This window comes from Mastigoproctus giganteus, chromosome 2, assembly GCF_048544385.1.
Source record: "Mastigoproctus giganteus isolate SK-2022 chromosome 2, ASM4854438v1, whole genome shotgun sequence".
Taxonomy (NCBI): domain Eukaryota; kingdom Metazoa; phylum Arthropoda; class Arachnida; order Uropygi; family Thelyphonidae; genus Mastigoproctus; species Mastigoproctus giganteus.
Window position 1 is genome coordinate 70,982,151 of NC_143576.1, and position 23,663 is coordinate 71,005,813.

Genomic DNA, 23,663 nt, shown 5'->3' on the forward strand with positions numbered 1-23,663 from the left:
AAAGGTTGAGCAGATGGGCTGAGAGGTGGAAAATGAAGTTTAAAGTTGACAAATGTAAAGTACTACATATGGGAAGCTGCAACCCCAGAGTGACGTATCAACTCTGTGGTACTACACTGACAGTGGTAGAAAACGAAAAGGATCTGGTGGTAATTGTGCAGGCAGATATGAAGTTTTCTGAGCAGTGCAGATGGGCTGCAAGAGTAGCTCATGGTGTCTTGTCAATGATATACAGGAATTTTTCTAGCAGGGATTAAGTGATTATTCCCTTGTATAAGGCAATGGTCAGGCCATACTTTGAGTACTGTATACAGGTCTGGAGGCCTCATTTCAAGAAGGATGTAGAGCTGCTGGAACGAGTACAGAGAAGGGCAACAAAATTAATGAATGGAACAAAGGGTTTCTCTTACGAAGAAAGGCTAAAGTTTTGCAAATTACAGTGTCCAGAGACTAGGCACCGGCAAGGTGATCTGATAGAGGTGTATAAAGCCTTGAATGGTTTGAGCATGCTCAATGCCGATGGGATTCTTTCTCTTGCTCAGAATAATCACCTGAGAGGGCATAAATTCAAATTGAGGAAAGACAGATGTGCGGAAATTTGCCTTTAGCCAGCGGGTAGTTGGTTGGAACAGACTTCCATCCCTTGTTGTGGAAGTTGATAGCCTAAATAAATTTAAGGCTGAGCTGGACAGGTATTTGGAACGAATGGAGGGGGAAATGGGAGCATTTTTGTTTTTTTTTTTTTTTTTTGGCTAATGCTGCATAAGCTTGCTTTCTTGCATCATATGCCTCTACTAATGCTAATGCTAATGCTAATTATTGTAACTAGATTGGTAAAACAAGACTTTCCCTCCAAGAACTGGTGCTGTGATTTTTTAGAAGACCATTCCTATCGACATGGTCTTGTATCTTTAATCAGAGAATTCATGATATTACCCAACAATAAAGTCAAACTCAATGTTCTGTAGTTGTCCTTTACATCTTTCGCACCTCCTTCATGAACTGGAGAGACATTAGTTCTTTTCCAGTGCAGAAATAAATAAATTTGATATTTACACGACAGCATGAGGTCAGAGAAATTTACAAAATAGAAAGAATACAAGAACATCATATTTAGTAGCCACGGTCAACTGAAAATAGTGTGCTGATGTATTCTGGCGCTTGGCCACTCTAATATGGCAGCAGTGGGTTACAGAACACTCCATCCTACCGTCTTCTTCTCTCTCTTGCCCAAATGCGGGATTTAAGTAGTAGTTGGGTTTTTGGTATACAGATTTTTTGAGGTCCGGGGTCGCGTGGTCGCCTAGACTAACAGTAATTGCATTGTTCCGGGACCTTTGTCTCGGTAACTGAGGCCCTTTTCTAGTTCCCCCACCCTCCCAGGCTCTTCGAATCTCAGTCGCGTGGAGCCTCTGTAGTATGAAAAGATATTTTGGATTTGTCAATTCAGCATTCAGCAATGGCCACTGCGAAGTACTCTGCAAGCAGAGCTGGGGGGGGGGGGAGATTTAGCTTTGATATGTTTCGTAATCACACTACAATCGTGTCACCACGTATTGAAACCATTATCCGCATGACACATGTTTTTGCGTCTCCGCGAATGCAAACTCAACAGGGAGCCACACCGTGTGGGTGATCGTATTTCAGTGTCTATTGAGTGCACGTACGTGTGTATAGAATGGTTCTGTGACTTTTAAAATAGCCCAGACATCATGATGGCGTTTAGAAACGCTACCAAATAGTCGTACCGTATGGTGCATATAGGAACTCCACTAATATCCACTACTCTTGTTTCGCAAAGCATTACAAAAATATTTCCCCTTCCCCAATCATTCATCATTGCTGCATGATTCGTTAATTGCATTAGGTGCTCGTTCAAGTGTCACAGGTCTGCAGTGGACCTTCCTATTTCCCAATACAGTACAGTACATGTATTGTTTGTACCACACTTAAACTATTGATTGTCTCAGATAGTTCCGCTTAAGCATTGATATGAATCGAAATATTTTGCATTTAGAAAGTGCATCGCAACGTGATTTGGAAGAATCCACACGTACACTGACACACCTGTACTTCATATGCTCTATTTTGTACCTTACGCTAAACTGTATATACGAGCGGAGGTTGAAAAGTTCCTAGCCTCTCATAAAAGAATGCTGAATAGTTATGAAAAAGCGTTTATTTTTCAACCTAGCCCCTTAAGTCAGCACACACTTTCTAACATGATCCACTAGCTTTGGCAACCCGCTAAAATAAAATTCAGAACATTTTGACTCAAACCAGTTGTTGACTGCATCCATCACAGCATTGTTACTGCAATTTCTGTCCTTTCAAGTCATTTTTGAGCTTTGGAAAAAGAAAATAGTTCGATGAAGTCAAATCTAGACAGTAGAGCGGATGCTGTTTTAGCTCGAACCCATAGTCACACAGCGTTGTCTGAGTCGCAAACGCTGTTTTCGCCAGTGCATTGTCTTGATGTTAAATGACTCCTTTGGCCAATTACCCTAGACTCTTGAGCTTCAATTTCTCGCAGAAACGTCTCAGTAGGTTAGAACAATACTCGGCATTGATAGTGGCACCTCGTTCCAGGAAATGAACCATGATTACTCCTGCACCTCAGAAGACAGATGCTATGACTTTCCCAGCTGACTTCAGTTCTTGAAACCTTTTAGGAGGAGAAGCAGATGCTTCCGCTGATTCGAATGTTTCTTTGTTTCAGGGTCGAAGTGCATTCATGTTTCGCTCGTAGTGACATAGCGCTCCCAAAAATGAGCTTCATTAGCTTAAAAATGCTGCACAATTTCATAACACCTCACTCTTTTCTACTTCTGATATGCATTCAGTGTTTTTGGGACTCACTTCGAATAAACCTTCTCCATTCCTAAAACATTCGTCACAATATCGTGAGCTCGCCCATGGGAGATGTTGAATGTTGTCTCAATGTGCTTCAATGTTATTCTGCGGTCTTTCATGACCAGGTCATGAATGGCATCCACATTTTTAGGTGTTGACACGGTAACAGGCCTCCCACTGCGAAATTTATCTTCAATATTGTCTCGTCGGCGCTTAAATTCTGCAACCCAGTTTTTGACAGTGGTATATGAAGGACAAGATTTCATAACGTTTACTGCATATCTTCATGAATTCCTTTCGGCGACATTCCCTTTAAATGAAGGTACTCAGTGACTGCACGGTGCTTGATTCTCTCAACATTCTTCATTCACCCTTCCACAATTCAACGCCCTCTGTAAAGGAGGTTGGAAAAGGAGAAGAATATAGTTACAGACCTGAATGGAAGAGTCGCAGCATAGATTTGCTTGCAATAATGTCTTTCACGAAAACCTTTTCGATCCATATTGTGCTAAAACTTTTCAACCTCTTCCCCCGTCGTATTTACGTCTAAAACTATATTTCCAGCCTGTTCAGTGTTTACATTTCATTCGAACAACCCTATGCTTACCAGCTGGCCGTGATGCTGCCCTTCGAAAAGTAAACTGCATTATTTATAATGCAGTTTATAATATATAATTTATAATACAGTTTACTCTGTATTGGCAATAAAATGTAATAAAAGTCACTTGAATTACCACGCGAAATATTTAATAAACAGTGGAACCAAAAAGAAATTCGCATTTTTCTTATATTTAATATAAATTTATTTAATATATTTAATAATAATTAAATGCTTAATTTAATTATTAAACAGTCCCATTAACTAAATAAAACTGGCTACATTTTGGATTAATTCGCATTTTACAGTTACTGTATTCTTTTGGAAATAGCTTAGTGTTATTTAAGACTCAGCTGTTTCCAAAAGAATGTATAGTGGCAGATTTGCTTATTGACACTAACATGGCAACAATTAAATACTCAACAAAAGAGAAAAAAAAAAAAAAAAACAGAAAAGTAAAGAAATTGCAGCACTTCAAGTGTGGAAGGTAGGGGTGTGCTGCCAATTTGTTTACAAAGAATTCATTCTTTCCAGTTAAAAATTTATCAAAAAAATTTTATTAAAAATGCTAGTGTTTTAACAAATGTTCGGATCAAGGACGATCCCTGGATTTTCTAAAGGAGGGAGCTAAAGTACTAGTTAAAGGGAAAGGCTAAAGCAGTGCTCAGAGGAATCATTAAGCTTTAATCATACGTAGAGTAAATAAATCTACATTATTTTGATCGTGAGGGACTATAGTCCTTTTAGCCCTTACCTAGGACTTTTTCTGGTTCAGATAATGCCCAGAAATTTAATAAAGGGCTCCTTCCCCCGAACTGCCCCAACACATTTGCTGGGCGAAAGTAATCGACAATCAATGAAGTAGCAGTCAGAATGCACAGAAAAGAAAAAGAGAGAGAAAAAAAAAAAAAAAATGGAAACCAGGACTATTCACCTTCTTATGTGTACAAGGTCGTGGATATTTATACGAGAGTTTCTGTTCTGTAGTAAACATTAGAAGTATCGCGCAGAATCTTAACAAAATGCACTTCTACTCTCGAGTATGCCAAGGACATGTTGTTGTTCAATACTCAAAGAGAGAGAATGACACAACGTATACATAAGTTACAAGAAAGAAAGAAAAACAAAAAAAAAAAAAAAAAAAAGGAAGAAACCCGCACCTTCTGTCTATTGCTGAGGTTTTCAATCTGTATTCTTCCATAAAGGGATCTCAGAGGTACCACATATATTTTGTTATTGATTTTTTTTTTTTTTAATTTGCACATGTATATGTGCAAATTAAAAAAATTTGACATAAATTGTGATAGTCAGTGGGCCAACTTTAAACCATGTAACACAGACCCACCATCGCACTACAGTCACTGAATTTCATTGTTGGGGCAGTGCAATCTCAGTGAAACTGGGCATGTCTTAAGCTCATGTGTGTCCATCTCGTGTCTGGACGACATGGACACACCTGAGCATGAGTCATTACTCCAAATAGCATTCTCCGACTAATACCACAAGCAGTGGCGAACTGGGTCTAAAAATATTGGTTACCAGGAGACAAAGGGGGCCCACCCTTAAATAAAAATGATTTTAGTAAATGTTTTTTATTAAAATAGTAATACAACGTAAATTTTAGTTGCATACAGTAATAATATTGTAACTTCTATTATATTTTCAAGCTACTAAAAGGTCATTAACATTTTTAACATATTTTCTAATGTTATTGCAAGGGGGCCCACTTGCCACAGGCAAGCTGACACCCTGACCAGTCCGCCACTGACCACAAGCCCTCATGGATAGCACAGTTGGTAGAATCGCCGTATTCCCCACACAGGTGAAAAAGACCTGAGTTCGAATCCGGTCGATGACGTGAGGAATTTTTATAGGCCTTTTTCGCAATATGGCTGAGTTATTCGGTTTCATCGAAGGTACCATGGTTTTTCCTCCTGGAACTCGGGTTTTTCGTCAAACAAACAGAAAATCGACCACAGAAACACGTAATTTACAGAGAGTATATACGGAGCAATGGCCTTAGTCGCTGATGCTCCTAAAACATAACAACAATAACTGAAGCCACACACCATCAAGCTTAGTGTTAGACACCGTTCTTGGACAGTAGACCAAGGGAAAGCTTTGCTTTGGAGTAACAAGTCTAAATGCTCCACCAGTTTGAAGGTCATGCCTGGGTGTGGCAGATGCATGGGGAAAGATACCTGTTAGACTATACTGAACAAGGAAGCTTGGCGGAGGGAACATGATGATCAGTGGCCGTTTCTCATAGTTTGGCCTAGAACCATTGGTTGTTTGGACAAAACCGTGAACGCTGAGGTCTATCTAGACGTCTTGGACGAAAATGCGTTACCTATATTGTGGCAGCATGCTGGATAAGGCCCATACGTGGGCAACACTCCATGTCATACTGATTGCATTGTGATGAGCTTTTCTGAGGACGTGAGCGCCTAGAAAATGGACTGACTAGCCCAGACCACTGACTTCAATCCCGTAGAAAACTTCGGTTATGAAGAGGTTCATTGGCTGCATGTAAGGAGAGGAAGCTCCAAAAACAGAGCTAGACTGATCGCCACTTTGAATCGCGGAAAATATCGAAAGATATTTATAAAAAGTGGTTGTTCCACAGTCTAGAGGCTGTCATTAAGGTTTCAGCACTCGTTAGCAGTTTTCCTGTAAATAATGGTTATCCGTAGAAATGCAGGTGTCCGGTAATTAATGGTAGGGCAGTTTATACATAAAATGTCATTTTTGCTTTCTTAGGGGGAAGAAAAATCCTTCTTTTTTTAATTAACAAAAATACAAAATATTGTTACTTATTGTGCTCTTCAGTCCGATGTGTCAGAGACGCATCGGACAGAAGAAGTAACACTGGATATGACAGAAGGAAGAATATTTTACTCAGGGAGAAAAGACAACATACTTAGAGAAGGAGTCGCTTTCATAGTAAAGAAATATCTATTAAATTCAATAATAGAAATTGACCCACACTGCTCAAGAATGATAAGTTTAAGAATAAAAGGTAAAGAAAAATGAATCTTCATAAAAATAATCCAGGTATACGCCTCAGACTCCTCACATGATGATACAGAGACTGGCTGCCTTCTAATCAGACCTACAAGAAACCATAAATAACACAAACAAAAAATATATTTTAATAATAATGGGAGACTTTAACGCAAAAGTTGGAGGCTTTTCGACAGACTTCAGCAACATATTAGGAATTTTCGAAATAGGAAATAGAAATGAGCGAGGAGAAGAACTTTTGAACTTCTGCAAATAAAATAAACTATTCATCACAAACGCACTGTTCTACCACAGATTTCAACATAAGTATATATGGACATCACCAGATGGAAATACAAAAACTGTATCGACTACATTTTAATAAATAACAACTGGAAATTATCCATTTAAAATGTTAAATTTCTTAGAAGTACAGATTTTGACACAGACCATGAACTGCAAGCAGAAACAATTAAATGAAAATTTAAAAATACGAAGCCAAAGAACAATAGAGCAACATTAAATATATCACGATTTGAAGAAGTTAAAATAAAGAAAATTTATGGGGAAACACTACAAGAAAATTAAAAGATATAAACTATTCATCATCTGTGGAAAATATATGGGAGAAAACTAAACAAATGACTAAAGATGCAGCCTTAGAAACCTTGGGAACAAAACCAAAACCAAAAAATCCTTGGATTACAGCAGAAATTTTAGATGTATGGACGGAAAAAAGACAAAATAGACAACCTATGTAAAGCTGCTAAAATGAAATGGTTGGAAGACAAAGCAAAGTAGTGCGAAGAAGCAAATAAACGTCACGACTCTAAAACAACTTACCTGGTTATAAAGGAACTCTCTAAAACATGTTAAAAATGCATCCCGAAAACACTGACGATGAAAAATAAAAACAGGAAACACGCAAGAAATTAAAAAATATGGAAAGAATATTACCAAACCCTGTTCAAATGGGAAGGAAAAAACGCTCGTACCTTAGATAATATAAGAGATAAGCACCCTCGATAACAAAAGAAGTTCAGAAAGCAATTAGCTAAATGAAGAATGACAAGGCACCTGGAAATGATGGTATCCAAGCAGAACTATGGAAATTTTGAGGCGATGCAATGTTAAAACGCCTTGCACAATTGTTTAATTTAATTTTATTTACAGATGATATACCAGAAGACTGGAAAAGTGGAATAATAGTACATATACACAAAAAATGAGATAAAGAAAAATTGTCAAAATTATAGACCCATTACCCTTTTAAACCATATATATAAAATATTTATAAGGATATTACAAAATAGGATACTTAAAACATACGAAGAAACAATAGGGGAAGAACAAGCAAGATTTAGCAAAGACAGAACAACAATAGACCAAATATTCACACTAAACATCACTGCAGAAAAATATTGGAATAAGAAGAAATCTCTTTATCTGTACTTCATCGATTTCAAGCAGGCATTTGACTCTGTAAACAGGGAAAATTTAATGAAGCAACTACAAAATATCCCACTTGATCATGAAATAATCATGTTTGTAAACAATTTCTACAAAAATACAAGAGCAATAGTAAAATTCAACAACCTTAAAACAGAGAAATTTGAAATAGAGAAAGGAGTCGTGCAGGGATGCTCTTTATCTCCATATCTATTTAATATCTACCTAGAAGAACGAATGAAATCAATTGAAGAAAAAAGAGGCACAGTAATAAATGGAAAAAATATAAATCACATAAAATATGCAGATTATATTGTGATTTTAACAGAAATCAAAGAACAACTAAAAGAAATATTAACATACATCGATAAAGCAAGCAACAATTATGGAATTAATATTAATATAAATAAAACCAAAGTAATATAAATCGGAAAAAAAACATAGAAGACGAAAACATAAACATCCAAAATCAACAAATAAAACAAGCACAAAAATTTGTATACCTGGGCTCTCTAATAACTGGAAACCTAAGTAATATTGACCAGATTACTCACAGACTGAACATCGGATGGACAAAGATGAACAAACTCAAAAACATATGGAAGAGCAATAAAATCTCAAATAGTCTAAAATGAAACTATATGAAACTGTCATCATACCCACAGCAACTTATGGATCACAGAATTGGAGAATAAATAAGAAAGAAAGGCGAAAAATAATGTCATTTGAAATGAGATGTCTAAGGATAATCAATAAAACAAATTGGAGAGAACATAAAACTAATGAACAAGTAAGGAGAGATCTAAATTTTTAATGCAGAATAATAGAGCAGATCTACAAAAAACAATTTCAGTGGTTTGGACATGTGAACCGGATGAAACAACACAGGGTGCCTAATGTAGTACTGACAGGAAGAATTGGAGATAAAAGACCACCAGGAAGACCCAAAAGAGAATGTCTCCAATGCATAAAGGAAAACACAGGCTTTCAGAGTTATTAACAAATGATGCAAGATTCAAGAGATCGACAACAGTGGAGGACGATATCTAAATAGGGACTCAACCCGTGACCAACGGAAGAGTACAATGATGATGATTGTGCTCTTCTTATAGTTGAGTGAATGACTTGGGGTTAAATGCATGTACATTAATTTGTAATGGGCGGTTGGTTGAAAAACTAAAAATGGGTCTAGTCGAGTAGAGAGATTTCATATTGAATATATAGCGAAAGTCTTTTCAGCGGAAACCAAATGATATCTCAATATATATAGTTCTCTTATCTTATATTAGGAAGGAATATCTAAATTTTCAAAAAAAAAAAAAAAATTATATATATATATATATATATATATATATATATATATATATATATATATATATATATATATATATATATAATTCAAATTTGCATAGTTTGTTTTCAAAAATGAAGAACTTTGAAACAAAAAGGTCTCTATGTAAATATTGTAATAAGATTTAATTTAAATTAGCAAAAGCGCAGAACGCTTACTTATTGTGCTATAACTATACATTACTTTACCATTATATTAGGACCGTGAGTTAATAGTGTGTTCGACCACCATTGATTGATGAATCACTGCGTTAACATGATGGACATGACACATCGAGCCAAAAAATTGGTGAGCAAATAGCAGCGTCTGGAGACTAGGCACTTGCGGGGAAATTTGATTGAGATGTTTAAGGCCCTGTACGCATTGAGTAAGCTACATGTAAATGTTAATGGCATTGTTCCTCTTGCTAAACTAATACACCTGAAAGGGTATAAATTCAAGCTGAGGAAGATGATAGTTTCAGGATAGATGTGCAGATGTTTTCCTTCAGCCAGCGGGTGGTTGATTAGTGGTTTGTGGATGACTACATGACTGTGGTCATCCATATCATGCAACATCCTGGACACTGTACTGATACCGACACGTGCCTCAATCATCTCACTGACAACTTGTGTATGCTGTGATAACGTAGACCTGAGTTCCACGCAGACGATTCTTTCTAGGGCTTTCCTGTGCTGTTATGTCAGCTTCGGAGGTTTCCAGGTCATTTCATGACGGTTTCAGCACAAGTCCATTTGCAGATCACATCACCAATCGTCAACCTAGGAATCTTCAGTGCCATTGAAATGTCATGACCTATTGCTTCTGTGGCACTCTATTGTCTATCCTATGCTGGAAGTGTATTAACTCCAAAGATCATGGAAAGCCTAGGAGCATATTTATAGTCATCTGACATGCGGTGCTTGATTATGGTGTGACCATCAATGGAGGGATGTCCCTAAAGATTGCTAATAAAATGTATATTGAATATGGAAATGTGGCTTACTTGTCAAAACAAATTTTCAGTCTTTTGATCAACCATCCATGACAAGTACACTGAGTGACCACTTTATTAGGCATACTGCCCTTTTCATGAAATGAAAACGTGACCTTTTACCAGAGGCGAACTGGATCGAAAATTCTTACAGGGGAAAGTATGTAGTGGCCTCATACTAGTGTTTATGGCCAAAATCACACCGGCCTCCGGGGGTTTCCCCAGTAAGTCTTATGGCCAGTCCGCCTCTGCGGAAGGAGTAACACACTTTTCATACTGTGCAATACAAAACAAGCGGACAGATATGTAGTAAGGCTGTACGTGTTTAACTGGATCCGAGAACGGACAAGGTGAAAGATTTGCGACTTTGAACTTGGCACAGTAGTCAGCAGAAACAGTAGTCTCAGAAACTGCAACACTGCTGGTGTTTTCTAATAACTGTCTCATGTCATGAGATTGGCCCAATAACCGAACATCCAGCTAACAGCAATCCTGTGATCAGAAACAGCTTGTTGATGATTGAAGTCAACTGAGGCTGATAACACATTCCTGCTGAAGGGTAGCAGAAAGGTTATATTTAGTCAACAACTCAGTACATGGAACCAAAGAGACATTTTGGAAGAGAACTCATCTTATCACTAACAGTGGTAGAGAATGAAAGGGACCTGGGCGTAATTGTGCAGGCAGATATGAAGTTTTCTGAGCAGTGCAGACGGGCTGCAAGAGTAGCTCATGGTTTCTTGTCAATGATATACTCAATGATATACAGGAATTTTTCTAGCAGGGATAAGGAGGTGATTCACTTGTATAAGGCAATGGTCAGGCCGCACCTTGAGTATTCTATACAGGTCTGGAGGCCTCATTTCAAGAAGGATGTAGAGCTGCTGGAACGAGTACAGAGAAGAGCAACAAGATTAGTGAATGGAATGCAACAAGATTAGTAAAGGGTTGCTATTACGAAGAAAGGCTTAAGTTTTGCAAATTACAGTGTCTGGAGACTAGGCACCTGCGAGGTGATTTGATTGAGGTGTATAAACCCTTGAATGGTTTGAGCATGCTCAATGCCGACGGGATTCTTCCTCTTGCTCAGAATAATCACCTGAGAGGGCATAAATTCTAATTGAGGAAAGACAGATGTATGATAGATTTGCGGAAATTTGCCTTTAGCCAGCGGGTAGTTGGTTGGCGGAACAGACGTCCATCCCTTGTTGTGGAAGTTGATAGCCTAAATAAATTTAAGGCTCAGCTGGACAGGTATCTCGAACGAACGGAGGGATGAAATGGGACTGAGTTTTTTTTTTTTTTTTTTTTGGCTGATACTAAATAAGCTTGTTTTCTTGCATCATATGCTAATGTTAATGCTATCAGCATATGGGGGACAAGGGATCACTATAGGTGACCAAATTGGGTTTCATTCATGCCAGCAAAAACAAGAAGGTATAGGTAGTGGGTCAGGAACTCCATCAGTGGAGGAGTGGAAAAAAATTGCCTGATTTGATGATTCTTATTCCTGAAGTTTCCTGCTGATGGGAGGCCCAGAATATGGTAAAAATGAAATGAGTTGATGGATCTATCCTTCCAGTGTTAACAATGGACTGGTGATGGTGGTGGAGTATAACCTTGTGGGGACTTTATTTGTACATTGGACTCCAGACAGCAGTGGAGAAATATTTAAATGGCACATTTAATCTGGAAATTGTTTGTGATCAGGCACATCCTTGAAGTGTATCCATCTGTGAATTTTTATGTAAATCCCAAACACGAGAGGTATTAGAACCTATAGTACTTAGTATCGTGCTTGGGTTGGAGATTGAGAAGATGAAAGACTATATTTGTTGACATTGGACATGAACTTCTGTAGACTAATTTTCGGGAAATATGTATGAAGGTTGTTCCAGAAAACGGCAGTTGAATGAATAAACGAGGAAGATGAAAAGTTCGTTTTGTGAGTTTGACGTTGCACAGTAAATGGGTGTTGGCGGCACGTGTTTTGAAAGAGAGAACGGGAATAATAGAAGCCAATTCAGAAGAACAGTGCCCATGGAAGTATCTGTAGAAGAGGCATGCAGCAGAAACAGTACGTCTATTAGACAGTGAGTGGAGAGACTCTGTTAGAGATGAATCATTAATTAACCTAACTGCCCTCTTCTGAATGGAATCAAGAAGCCTGAGAGAGATTCTTAAAGAGGTTTGAAAACGGCCATGCCACAAGGCCGTGAATTCTGCGCACTGATGGTCACTCCAACCACGAGGTCTCAATCTGAGCACCTGCAAGCGTGCTCTTTGGAGTAGAGAGCTGCAACCATCCAGTTTGCAAAAACTGTGAGAAGTAATGTGAACTAGCATCCCTGTGGTGTGCTTTAAATGCCCCATTCAGTCCATGCCATTACAAATCCAGTGTTAAAGGTGAGATATTCACTATTAAGTATGGGTACCTGAAGCGATCACTCATTGTTTGCTCTATGTACATATACATAACCCCAGATCACTCATATTCATGATTTGCATAATTTATCCATTTCTTCTCACGAAAATTTCCTTTGCTGTATGCATTTTTTCACTGAACTGTTATTCTTCACTTACTTCGATGTTATGATTTTTCATTTAGCAACCACACGTGGCTAAAAGCAATTTTTCAGAAAAATATACACAACAGGTACAATGAGCCAAATTAAAGTAGAGTAAAGATACTGGCTACTGGCTTTGTTGATACCTACACTTTTCCGAAAGAGAGGTGGGATGAATTACCCACCTCTCTTTAGTGTCTGTGCACTAATCCAACAAATGAGATAGTAGAACTCATAGGTTCTACTTGAAACCAAATAAACCTTAATATGTTGGAATTTTTAGGAAATTGATACAAAAACAGAAAATACTGCATCATTGTTAGAAGCAGCTGTCAGATGCTACCTAACTCAAAGGGTTAACAAGAAATATGTATTTCTTTAATATCTTAACCAAACATTTCTAATCTGGGAATATACAAGGTGTCTCAAAAATATTGGTACAAACATTTCTGGTTTACTCATTCAAGCAGTAGTCACCGCACGAAGGTGCGGTGACTACTGCTTGAATCGATATACGAACTGTGAGCTGGCAGACATGCACCTAGTGTATGGATTAGCAGAGGGGCCCACACGGTGTGTGCCCCCATGCGGCACAACATCACTTCGCAATAAATGTGTGGGCAGGTATGGTCAGTGACAGGTATGGGTCAGTCGGCCCATACCTGTTACCATCCCACATGAACTCCGCTAAATATCAGATCTTTCTTGAACAAGTTCTACCAAGGCTACTTGACGATGTTCCAGTAAATGTGAGACACAACATTTGGTTTCACATGACGGGGCCCCTGCCCATCATGGAAGGTGTGTTCATGACCATTTGAACAGGCGTTTTGGGCATCGATGGATTGGCCGTGGTGGACCCGTTACCTGCCCCCCACGCTCACCTGATTTATTTCTGTGGGGCCCTCAAATCTATCGTGTATGAATCGCCTGTGGAGACAGAAATGGATCTTGTGGCAAGACTCGTCTGCAGTGCTGTCAAAGAAACTGTGTTCGACCGTGTCCGCCAATCCATGCTGCGTCGGTGTCACGCATGCATCGCGTCTCATGGTGGAACCTTCGAGCATCTGTTGTAACATCGTGAAATGCATCCATCTCATACTCCATTGTTAATATTATGTCAAATAAATGTTTGCCACTAATTACTGTTTTGTGTCATTTCTGTTTCTTGTGCCTCTACTACTACTTTCCTGTGACGTTTCTGGTTATGGGTTCCTATGGAATTCACATTCCTTTAGATATTACCTACCTCCCCTAAACATTTGTACCAATACCAATATTTTTGAGACACCCTGTATAGAGTGACCCATTTGCCCTTATGGGTAGCACAGTTGATATAATCACCATCCTTCCCACACAGGGCAGAAAAGACCCAAGTTTGAATCCCTTTAATGGAAAGAGGCATTTTTGTGGGTCTTTTACACAAAGTGGCTGAGTTAGTTGGTCTCGCAGCATGGTTTTTCTTTTTCTGAAGCTGGGTTTTTCATCTAGCAAACAGAAAATTGACTACAGAGCACATGCAATTTACAGATATTATGTACAGAGCAATATGGCTTTAGTTGCTCATGCCCCCTAAAACCCTACCATTTTATTCAGTGAACTTTGTTTATGAGCTCCAATGATGTTAGTTAATTGCAACTTTAGTTGGCGAGAAAAACACATGCTATGCACAATTAACCTTCTCTTGAATTAACTATTATTCTGGCAGTGGTGCATCGAGCAAAGGGTCAAGATCCTGACTAAATTAGAGCAAATAAAGTATAACTATGTTGCTATATATACGATTGTACAGAAATGCTAATGGCTAATTGGAAATTAGACATTTTAAATCACATAACATAACTTCATTTCTCCCCCTCAAAAATATCACTATTGTCACATCACTCTTCCCCACAGAAAAACAATTTGGATCCACTTATGCATTCTAAAACTACTGTTTGCGTAGAATAACTTAGTACCTTCAAAGAAAGTTTTTCTATTATCCTGTATTAAAGAGGCTAAAACTGACCAAACATTATACATTATGCCCATTTAAGGATTAACTGACTGCACACAAGGATGAAAGGCTGACTGAAAGTCAAGAGTTAGTTTTTGGCTATCAATCACAGTATAATTTTCATTTTCAAAAAAAAAAACTGACAAATGTTTGGTGAGCCAAACAAGTATGGCAAATTGTCATACTAATAAGAGGTTAACTCATTGTAAATGTTTACTAAATCTGTCTTTCTGCAAAACTCCTTACATTTTGCCTTTTCTCCTACCTATACTGAGTTGTCTGCAGCATAGTGTTCCAACCTGGATATAGCAAACCAAGAGAGATATACTTTTACATTTTTCTCTAAGTTTAGGACTCAAAAGTAGAAAATTTTACAAAATAAAATGCTTATCACAATACATGACATTATTGGTGTATAATTTGTACTTATAAACTGTAACAACATTCTAAACCCTGCCCAAAGAGGCAGTATATTTAATGCAAGTGCTAATAGAAATAAATATAAGTGTTCTATTATTTTGGATTGTGTAAAATTATTTTGGATGGTATAAAATGGAAGGAAAAGGTGATATTTCACTTTCTTCTCATGTCAATTTATTTCTTACTACACAATGAACCTTTATAATAAAGGCAGTTTCGAACTGAATAACATTAAAAGATGATATATTTCTTATCGTGCTTATTCTTTCAGTTTATCCTTTTTGTTTTAACAGCTGTCACATTAAATGATTACAAGTCCGGTATAAAGTATTATATTTTTGTTCTGAGAAAAACTAATGTCAAATCAAACTGGCCAGCTATGATAACTGAAATATCTATATTAAAAAACTGAAATAATTGTTTTGTTTGTTATTATCAGAATAAAAAAAAAAAACAATATTTAAAATAAATGGTTTTATTAAAAACTGCTTGAAAATACAATATATGTACAGAATTTCATTTATACATACAGCAAATACCATAAATATTTCTCACAAACATGTCTGGAGTGCAATTATTTAGCAAGTCTTCAGCATATAGTCATTCAAAGAGTTCTAGATGCTGCATTTTCTCCCACAGCCTATCAACAACTTACACTACTATATATACAAGATTTCACTGTGTAACTATACTACAAAATCAATAAAAGTGTCAGATTTTTGCAAAGCAGAAAACGTGAGACACAATTTATAGTTCTCGAATCAGTTCACAGCATATGGTGATCATGCCAAAAGATTCACCAGGAAACATTTTCTGTCTTATGACATCCCATCATTACTGACAGCCAGCCATCAGACTGCAGGAAGAAAAGTTCACTTAATTTCCCTCTTTCTATTTCAGAAGTCAGACACTCTACCCTTCCTTTCCCAGTCTCCATATCTTGTTGGTTCAGGTCCAGTAGGTCCTCCTATTTCCCCAGTAACAGGATTAATGTTGTTTGGAAATGGTGCAAATGGATCTAGTTTTCCAGAAGTAGAGGCAGAAAGAGGATCTTGTACAGACTTTCCATTTGCTATTTTAGCAGAACGAAATACTTTTCCATGCACATTTGATGGTGCTGATTTATCACTGACCTTTCTAACAGTAGCTGATGATTGCTGTTCTATTAAAAAAAAAAGTTACAATTAGAAATCTTTAAAAAAAATGCATATTTAAGTGGAAATACAAATCATCATATTAGAAAAATTAGTTCTGTAATCAACACAACAGGTTTCCTAATAATGGCTATACTGAAAATGCTTAATGTCACAAAGCAATAAAAAAATCAAAATTAAATCACAAATGAACTGCATGATTTAATGCACAGCTGAAATCTGTGTAGTAAGTTCACTACTTGTCACTGATATGGCCTCACATAATTAGGCAATCTGAGAAAGGGAAATACATGCAATCTACACAAAAACGTTCCACTGGTATCCTCACAAAGCATTTGATTGGAAGGCTGAATACCAATTACAGTATCCCATACGCTGTGCTATAAGATGTCGGGAAACCATGGTATAATCATGATATATAAAATATCAACTACACTAATGATGCAAAACTATAACAATGTATCAATTTTCAGTTTCAAGAAAAAAGGCACTGGAGTGGAGCTCAGCATGTTTCAATGCTTGAAAGTAATTAGGTACTATTTCTTGGACACTTCATTCTACACTGACATTGTTTAGTTAGGTAGTTAGTAATTTGTGAATGTGTACTTCACATATATGCAATAAAAATATTTTTTTTATATTGCAATAAAAAAAATACATAAGACAAGTAGACAAGTGTGTAGGACTTTAGTTTTATTGCATGTGAATGCAATAAAATTAAAGCTAAAAACTGGTGGTCCCTTTATGTTCAAAAGTGGGACAGCCTTGGTCTAGCCAATTCTACATTTACTGCATTGATAAAATTTTATGGAAATATCATAGATGTAAAAATGCTCCCTGCTATAATGCACAATGACATTGTTTAAAAATAATATGCTTCTACTGGAATGGCTGATTCAGAGCCCCAATCTCCATCCTATTCAGCATCTGTGGAATGAAATGGAGATGTGTACGAAATCACAGGGTGGACTTTACAAGCTGTGTTAAAAGATTTCTCCAGATAACAAATCATGAAGCATTTATATTTAAATTTGTCAAAAACTAGTGGAAAGTTTATTGTGTAGGCATCTGCTATATTCAAAGCACATGTTTGGCCTTCAATACAGGTTATTAAAATTGTTTTTCAATAATTCATATGAAAGTCTCTTGATGTTCCAATACCTTTGATAACATTGTAGCATACAGTTTATTAGGTATACCAACCTATTAGGGAGCTATACCTTTTTAACCTGTTCCAATGTGCAATAATAACCAATAGCACAGAACTCCATATAACACTGAATGTATTCTAAAATTACTATGCAAATATAGTACCTATCCAAACTGTAATCTATTTATTTTGTTTTTCATATAGCAAGTACAGTACTACACTGCATTAACTAATGTACAATCAGTGGTGTGACTACAAAAGTCACACACAATGAGCAGTAGGAGTAGGCACTGCAAAAAACAGATTTTTTCTTAAACAATATTTTAGAGTATTGTTTTCCCTTTAAACCTTATTCACTTGATTCTTTCAGTCTATGGTAGTCCCCACCAGTGCAGAAGTAAATGCAATGATAGGGACAACTTTATAAAGTTTTGCAATTTTAATATGGTATATATATTATTCCAAATAAAATGTGCACACAGATTTCCAGGTTTTTTTAAAAATTATTCTGCAAACAACTCCCAGAAATGTTGAACATTTCTTTTGCACACTACACACATACACTATATATCCATAAAAGGGATAATGCTCTCTACATATTACACTTTGCAAGGTCCAGTCTGTGTACCTCATCTTTTACCTCATTTTTTTGCTGCATTAAAACATAGCCATCACTTTTTTGGCATTCTTGAAGCTTGTTTACATCATCTTAAGGATGCACTGCTTGGAACTGATCATTAATGACTCCCCCAATCTTTTGACATCATGTCCTATATCCCTTTATGTAATTCAGAAACAACAATGGTTCAAGTATAGATTGTTGGGGAACCCCACTTCTGATGTTACACTGATGTAACAAATATTCATGAATCACAACCTGCTGCCTTCTGCCCTGCAGCCACACTATAAACCATTTTAGAATCTTCCCATGTTCCAGCTTATACAGTAACCTCTCATGTGGGACTGAGTCAAATGCCTTGCTAAAATCCAAATCAACTATCAAAGTTTTCTTTAATAAATAGTCATCTGCAATTTAAAAGTCACTAATTTCATATGTCTCAGCCTCACTTGCACCGCCTCTCCTCAGCAGGGTCTTTTGTCAGTAAAGACCGATGCAAAGTACCTATTCAATTCATTTGTTTCATCAGCTGGGTTATCTAAGATTTTCACATACAGTATAGCCTGATCCAATTCATTTTCTTCTTGGCATTCACGTAAATAAAAAACTCCTTATCCCATTCTCTGCTCTCTTAGGCCAAATATGAGAATACTCAGCCTTGGGCTTCCTAATGTTCTCTCCTACTATTACAGACAAACTTGCTTCAGTACTTTTCATCGCTCTGTAACTTACCCATGCTATCTTTTTCTGCTATATTAGAGTAGTAAAAAAAAAATCCACTAGAAAGATTTTGCACTTCATTTGTTTCATTAAGTTCTTGTACCACTTTTAAAGAAACCAAAATTAGAAACAGTAACAATGAACTTATGGCTGTGGTTCATGCAAGAAAGACATCACAGAAATCTGCAGACTCAAAAAGCAGCATCAAAGAAACAAAAAAACTGTGGTCTTGTGTCAAAATAGGATGGTGCAGAATGTTTTATAGTAATTATGGATTGCTTGGACTTTATGGTATTCATGTTTGAGTATTAGAAGGGAGAGATTATCTACTAATCAGCCTGCTACTCAAAAATTTACAGAAGATAAAGCCATTTTTTCAAAAATGGCTAAAAAATTTACAGAAGATATCAACAAAGAAAGTGATTGAAAAAAAATGTTCAGTATGAACGAAAACAGATAAATAAGACATTACCGACAAAAAGTTTGAAAAAAAAAAAAAAAAAAATCGGAGCCTGCAGCATTAGGATAAAAAAAAATCCTAAGAGAGAACCATGGCAATCACCTACAGCAATGTAACTGAAACTTACAAATCGCTGCATTTTGCTGTTGGTGAATCAATAATCCTAAAGCTATTCACAATGTAAATGTTTATTACCATTCACAAAAAGTCAGCAATGATCAACTCTGCATTATACAAAGAATAGTTTTTTCATGAATTTTTACCTTCTGTAAAGAAAATCTGGAATAGCTATTTTCTTTCCGATAATACTCTTATTTATTATATATATATATATTTTTTTTTTTTGAAAACGACCGCGGTTCGGATTACGCACGTTCGCGAGCCGGAATTGGCCCACCCCTGGTATAAAGGCATCTACAAACATGCTGTCACTAATGAAAAAAAAAATTAATTTTTTAACCTGCAGTTCGAAAAGTGAAACCACAAATGTTTGCAGAATATCAAGAATGCAGCCAGCAGGCATCTGCATCACTTGCACTCTGGTTCGTTCATTTTATGTGTACAGCAGGAGTAAATTCACTGCAAGAGAAAACGGGTAATCCTGCACTTTAGTGTCGTGAGTCACTGTTACAGCCCACAAGTCACCGCTATTCTGACGGGCAGTTCCGACTTGCTGAGCATGCGCGACACTCACTATATCTGCCGGTTTGTATACTAGCAATGTACTACGTACTCGCAGTAATTATTTCTGTGTTCAGAAAGAATAAAAACAATAATGGACAAACCTATATTTTTTTTTCATTTTCACAAAATATAAAAAACAATTTCCTGACTACATAAAAATTTGATTATAAAAATATATAGTTATAAAAACTATAATGGAAATAGGTATTTGTAAATGTTACAAATTGTAATATTACAAATGAAAAGGTGAATTAAATAAAAATACATATTGTAATACTTAATGTAGATACAATTATTTTAAATTTCTATCTATATATAAACATATATACACACACATATATATTAAACTTTTCCAAAAAGTATGGTAGTACATTTGTTAAAAACCATTTCAAGTGACAATAAACTGAACATGTGCAATGAAGATGCATTATTTTAATTTAATTTTTCTCCCTTTTGCCGACGCGAAATAAATAATTTTATCCTAATTTATGTTTCGTGCAACGCGAGTTTCAATGGATACAATTCATATATTGGTTAGTCATTCTTATCCAGTTGTTAATCTAAGGTGATTTAGACTATAAAGCTTTTAGGGCTTAAGCCTCAAGCTATGGAAAAGTCTAGACTATGTCTAAGTATAGTGCGAAAGCATCATAGCCAAATCTGAATGAACAGAATATTAGCAAATATTCTGTTCATTCAGATTTGGCTATGTATTATTGATGCTTTCGCACTATACTTTACTTATACATAGTCTAAGGTGATTTTTAATCAATCTGAGTTTACTCGAGGGCCTTTCATTCTACTATTACAGGAAGGGTAAGAAAAATTTACAACGCTATTTCTGTGTTTGAATAAGTTTCGATAATACAATTCTCCTGAATCAATTGGCGAAGATACATGTGTATATAAATATATACACATGTATTAGTTACAGTCGTTATAATTATTAACCTGCTTTTTTATTACTAATATAAATAGATATAAAGTTAAAATCATTGGATCTATATAATTAACTAAGTACTATATGTATAACTTTCCCAGAAATGTAAAAATTCACAAATATATACAAATAATCACAAAATATACTCATCTTATTCTTTTCAGGCAATACAAAATATTACGTGAAAATAATAATAAAAAATTAATAATTATCTATTCCCATCATTATCGTTTTTATAACTATCTATTTATATAATCAAATTCTTATGTAGTGAGGAAATTGTGTTTTATTCTTTCTGAAAACGAATAAAAAAAAGTATATAGGTTTGTCCATTATTGTTTTTATAACTATCTACTTTTATTTTTATAATCAAATTCTTATGTATGAGGAAATTGTTTTTTATTATTTCAGAAAAAAAAATTACTGCAGGTAGTGTCGCGCATGCTCAATCCAGTCAGAATACGATTCACGCTAAGTTGGAGCTGGCGGTGACTTGAGGACTGACCGTGACTCACGACACTAAAGTGCAGGATTGCCGTGAAGGTAAACAAACTTCTATGCCAGAATGACAAACAGTTGTATAGTATAAGTATCAGACGGAATGCGCTCAAAAGCAATCATACCGAATAAAAAATAATATCGAGTTAAACACATTTATAAACAGTCACATTTCTAAGTTTTACTACAGTAATCATATAAAAAGTAAAGTGCAGCCATTATCAACCCACTGCAGGGTGGAAGCCTCCTCAACAATTCATGCTGAGGGAAATGGACCATAATCTGCCACGCTGGTCCAGTGCGGGTTGGTAGATCGACCTTATTCAGCAGTCATGGGCTTGAACCACGGTCTACTCAAAGAGCGTGTGCTACTGCACTCCCGCTCCTGCCCACTCGGCTACGGAGGCAATTCAGTAATCATATACTGTATATGTATACAAAACTAGAGCAGACAGGTAAAAATATAATGACAACTAACTGATCATAACATTGCATGTATATTCCAGAGGTGCACCAGCAAACTATACAGTACTTGATTTGACAGAATAAGGACTTCACAGATACCACGCCATATGAATAAGAGGATGTTTTTTTTTTTTTCTTTTTAAAGAATGATACAAAGCTGTTCCAAACAACCTAAGTACTTAAAGCAATGAAATTTAATAGATGGCAACAGTTCCTACCATCTATTTTCGACTATTTAAGAATCCTGTATCTATCTTCGATTTAATTAAGAGCTCTTCCGATCTTCCTGATGGTAAGTGCAAAGAGCTACTGATATGGAAGAACCCATTCTTCGCAAATCTAATAACACCAAATTCGACAATAATTTTGAAAGTATATCAGGTTGGAAATTTGCTTCCAATGTTGATGTTTTATGGTAGTTAAGGAACCTAAATAAATTATACACAGGCATATTAAAAATAGTAACGCACCAAGAAAATACAAACTGTTGTACAGCAGCGTAATATCACATGCATCGAATAAGTTAATTAAACTCGGCAATTTCAGGTTAAATTTATACAACCCAGAAAAATTCTTTTTCAAAACCAAACAAGCGAAATACATAAGTTCAAGCTTGAAATCTGAAAATTTTCAGCAGGAAACAATACAGATACTACGTAACGGGTGATTAGGAAAAAAGATGAGAAAACAAGCGCAGCGGCTTGAATTATCAACTAACTTACCAGTTTGATACGCTGAATAACGACCAAATACAGCCACCATCTCCTGCATGCTCACACGAACTTTGTTTACAATCGCTGCCATTCTTACAAAATTTCTACATTTATCTGTGTGCCACATACGCTCGCGGTTGCATTATATATGCTGGAGAAATCCGATAGGGGCGCTGTGATCAACTTTACTTCGGGTACAGCGAGTGCGAAATTAGCAACGTCCAGCATTATCGCTATAATACGGTACCAGCTTCACGATAACATTTGAAACGCGAGGAACGTCTTTTGTTTATACGTAAGATAAAACCATCTCTCTTAGTCATGATTAAACTTCATATTTGAATAAAATGTGCTAACAGCTACTTGTGTAGCAACACCGCGTTTATTCAGGTAAAGAGACTACAGTACCATTTTGGCTTTGATAAGAAATCAAAACGTAAACATGCTTTTTATGGAGCGGCTTTGTAAATGTAGATGTATCGATATAACTTGCTGTAATTTTTATTCAATTGGGCCGGCTGAGAAGTTGATTTTCAGGGATTGTCCCATGGTTTCTAGTTAGGAACGCTGAAACAGGCTTCCATCTGTTGTAGTGGAAGAGGATGGTTTGAATAAATTCAGAAAAGAACCGGAGAAATTCTTGGAGGATAGGGATGGGAGAAGTGTATACTGTATATATATATATATATATATATATATATATTTTTTTTTTTTTTGGTTTTTTGGTTGATGCTATATAAGTTTGCTTTCTTGCATTATTTGCCACTATTGCTACTACTACAGCTATATTTATCCGAGCGCTCCATATTTTGCAGTAGTTAAACCCAGTGAGCCGTTAATTAATCTAACCAGGCCATTATGAAACTTTTCTAAAACTTAATGTTTATGACAATTTGATATTTATTTTTATGGCTTATTCATTTGACATATTTCTCAATTATTTCCTACTGATTTTGTTCAGGAAGTATTGTACTTTGAAAATTTATTATATTTTTGTGTCTTTGTTAATTAATAGAGTTAAACTTTTATACGGCAATGCTGTATTTCAGT

At 36.2% G+C, this 23,663-nt stretch overlaps 1 protein-coding gene across 1 annotated transcript; it reads right to left on the minus strand.

The window, feature by feature from the left end:
- Positions 1-15,669: 15,669 nt before the first annotated feature.
- Positions 15,670-22,748, minus strand: LOC150089332 (uncharacterized). The gene is made up of 2 exons (XM_090368507.1): positions 22,623-22,748; positions 15,670-16,372 (listed from the first exon to the last, which is right to left on the minus strand). The coding sequence occupies exons 1-2, from the start codon at positions 22,738-22,740 to the stop codon at positions 16,107-16,109; spliced, it is 384 nt and encodes a 127-aa protein (XP_090224633.1). The 5' UTR covers positions 22,741-22,748; the 3' UTR covers positions 15,670-16,106.
- Between the last annotated feature and the right edge of the window lie 915 nt (positions 22,749-23,663).

Bases quoted from the DNA above. Each gene is read 5' to 3' on its own strand.
- LOC150089332 (XM_090368507.1), bottom strand. From the start codon at position 22,740: ATGTGGCACACAGATAAATGTAGAAATTTTGTAAGAATGGCAGCGATT. The intron at 16,373-22,622 runs GTAAGTTAGTTG...TTTTTTTAATAG, and splicing joins TTATTCAGCGTATCAAACTG to AACAGCAATCATCAGCTACT.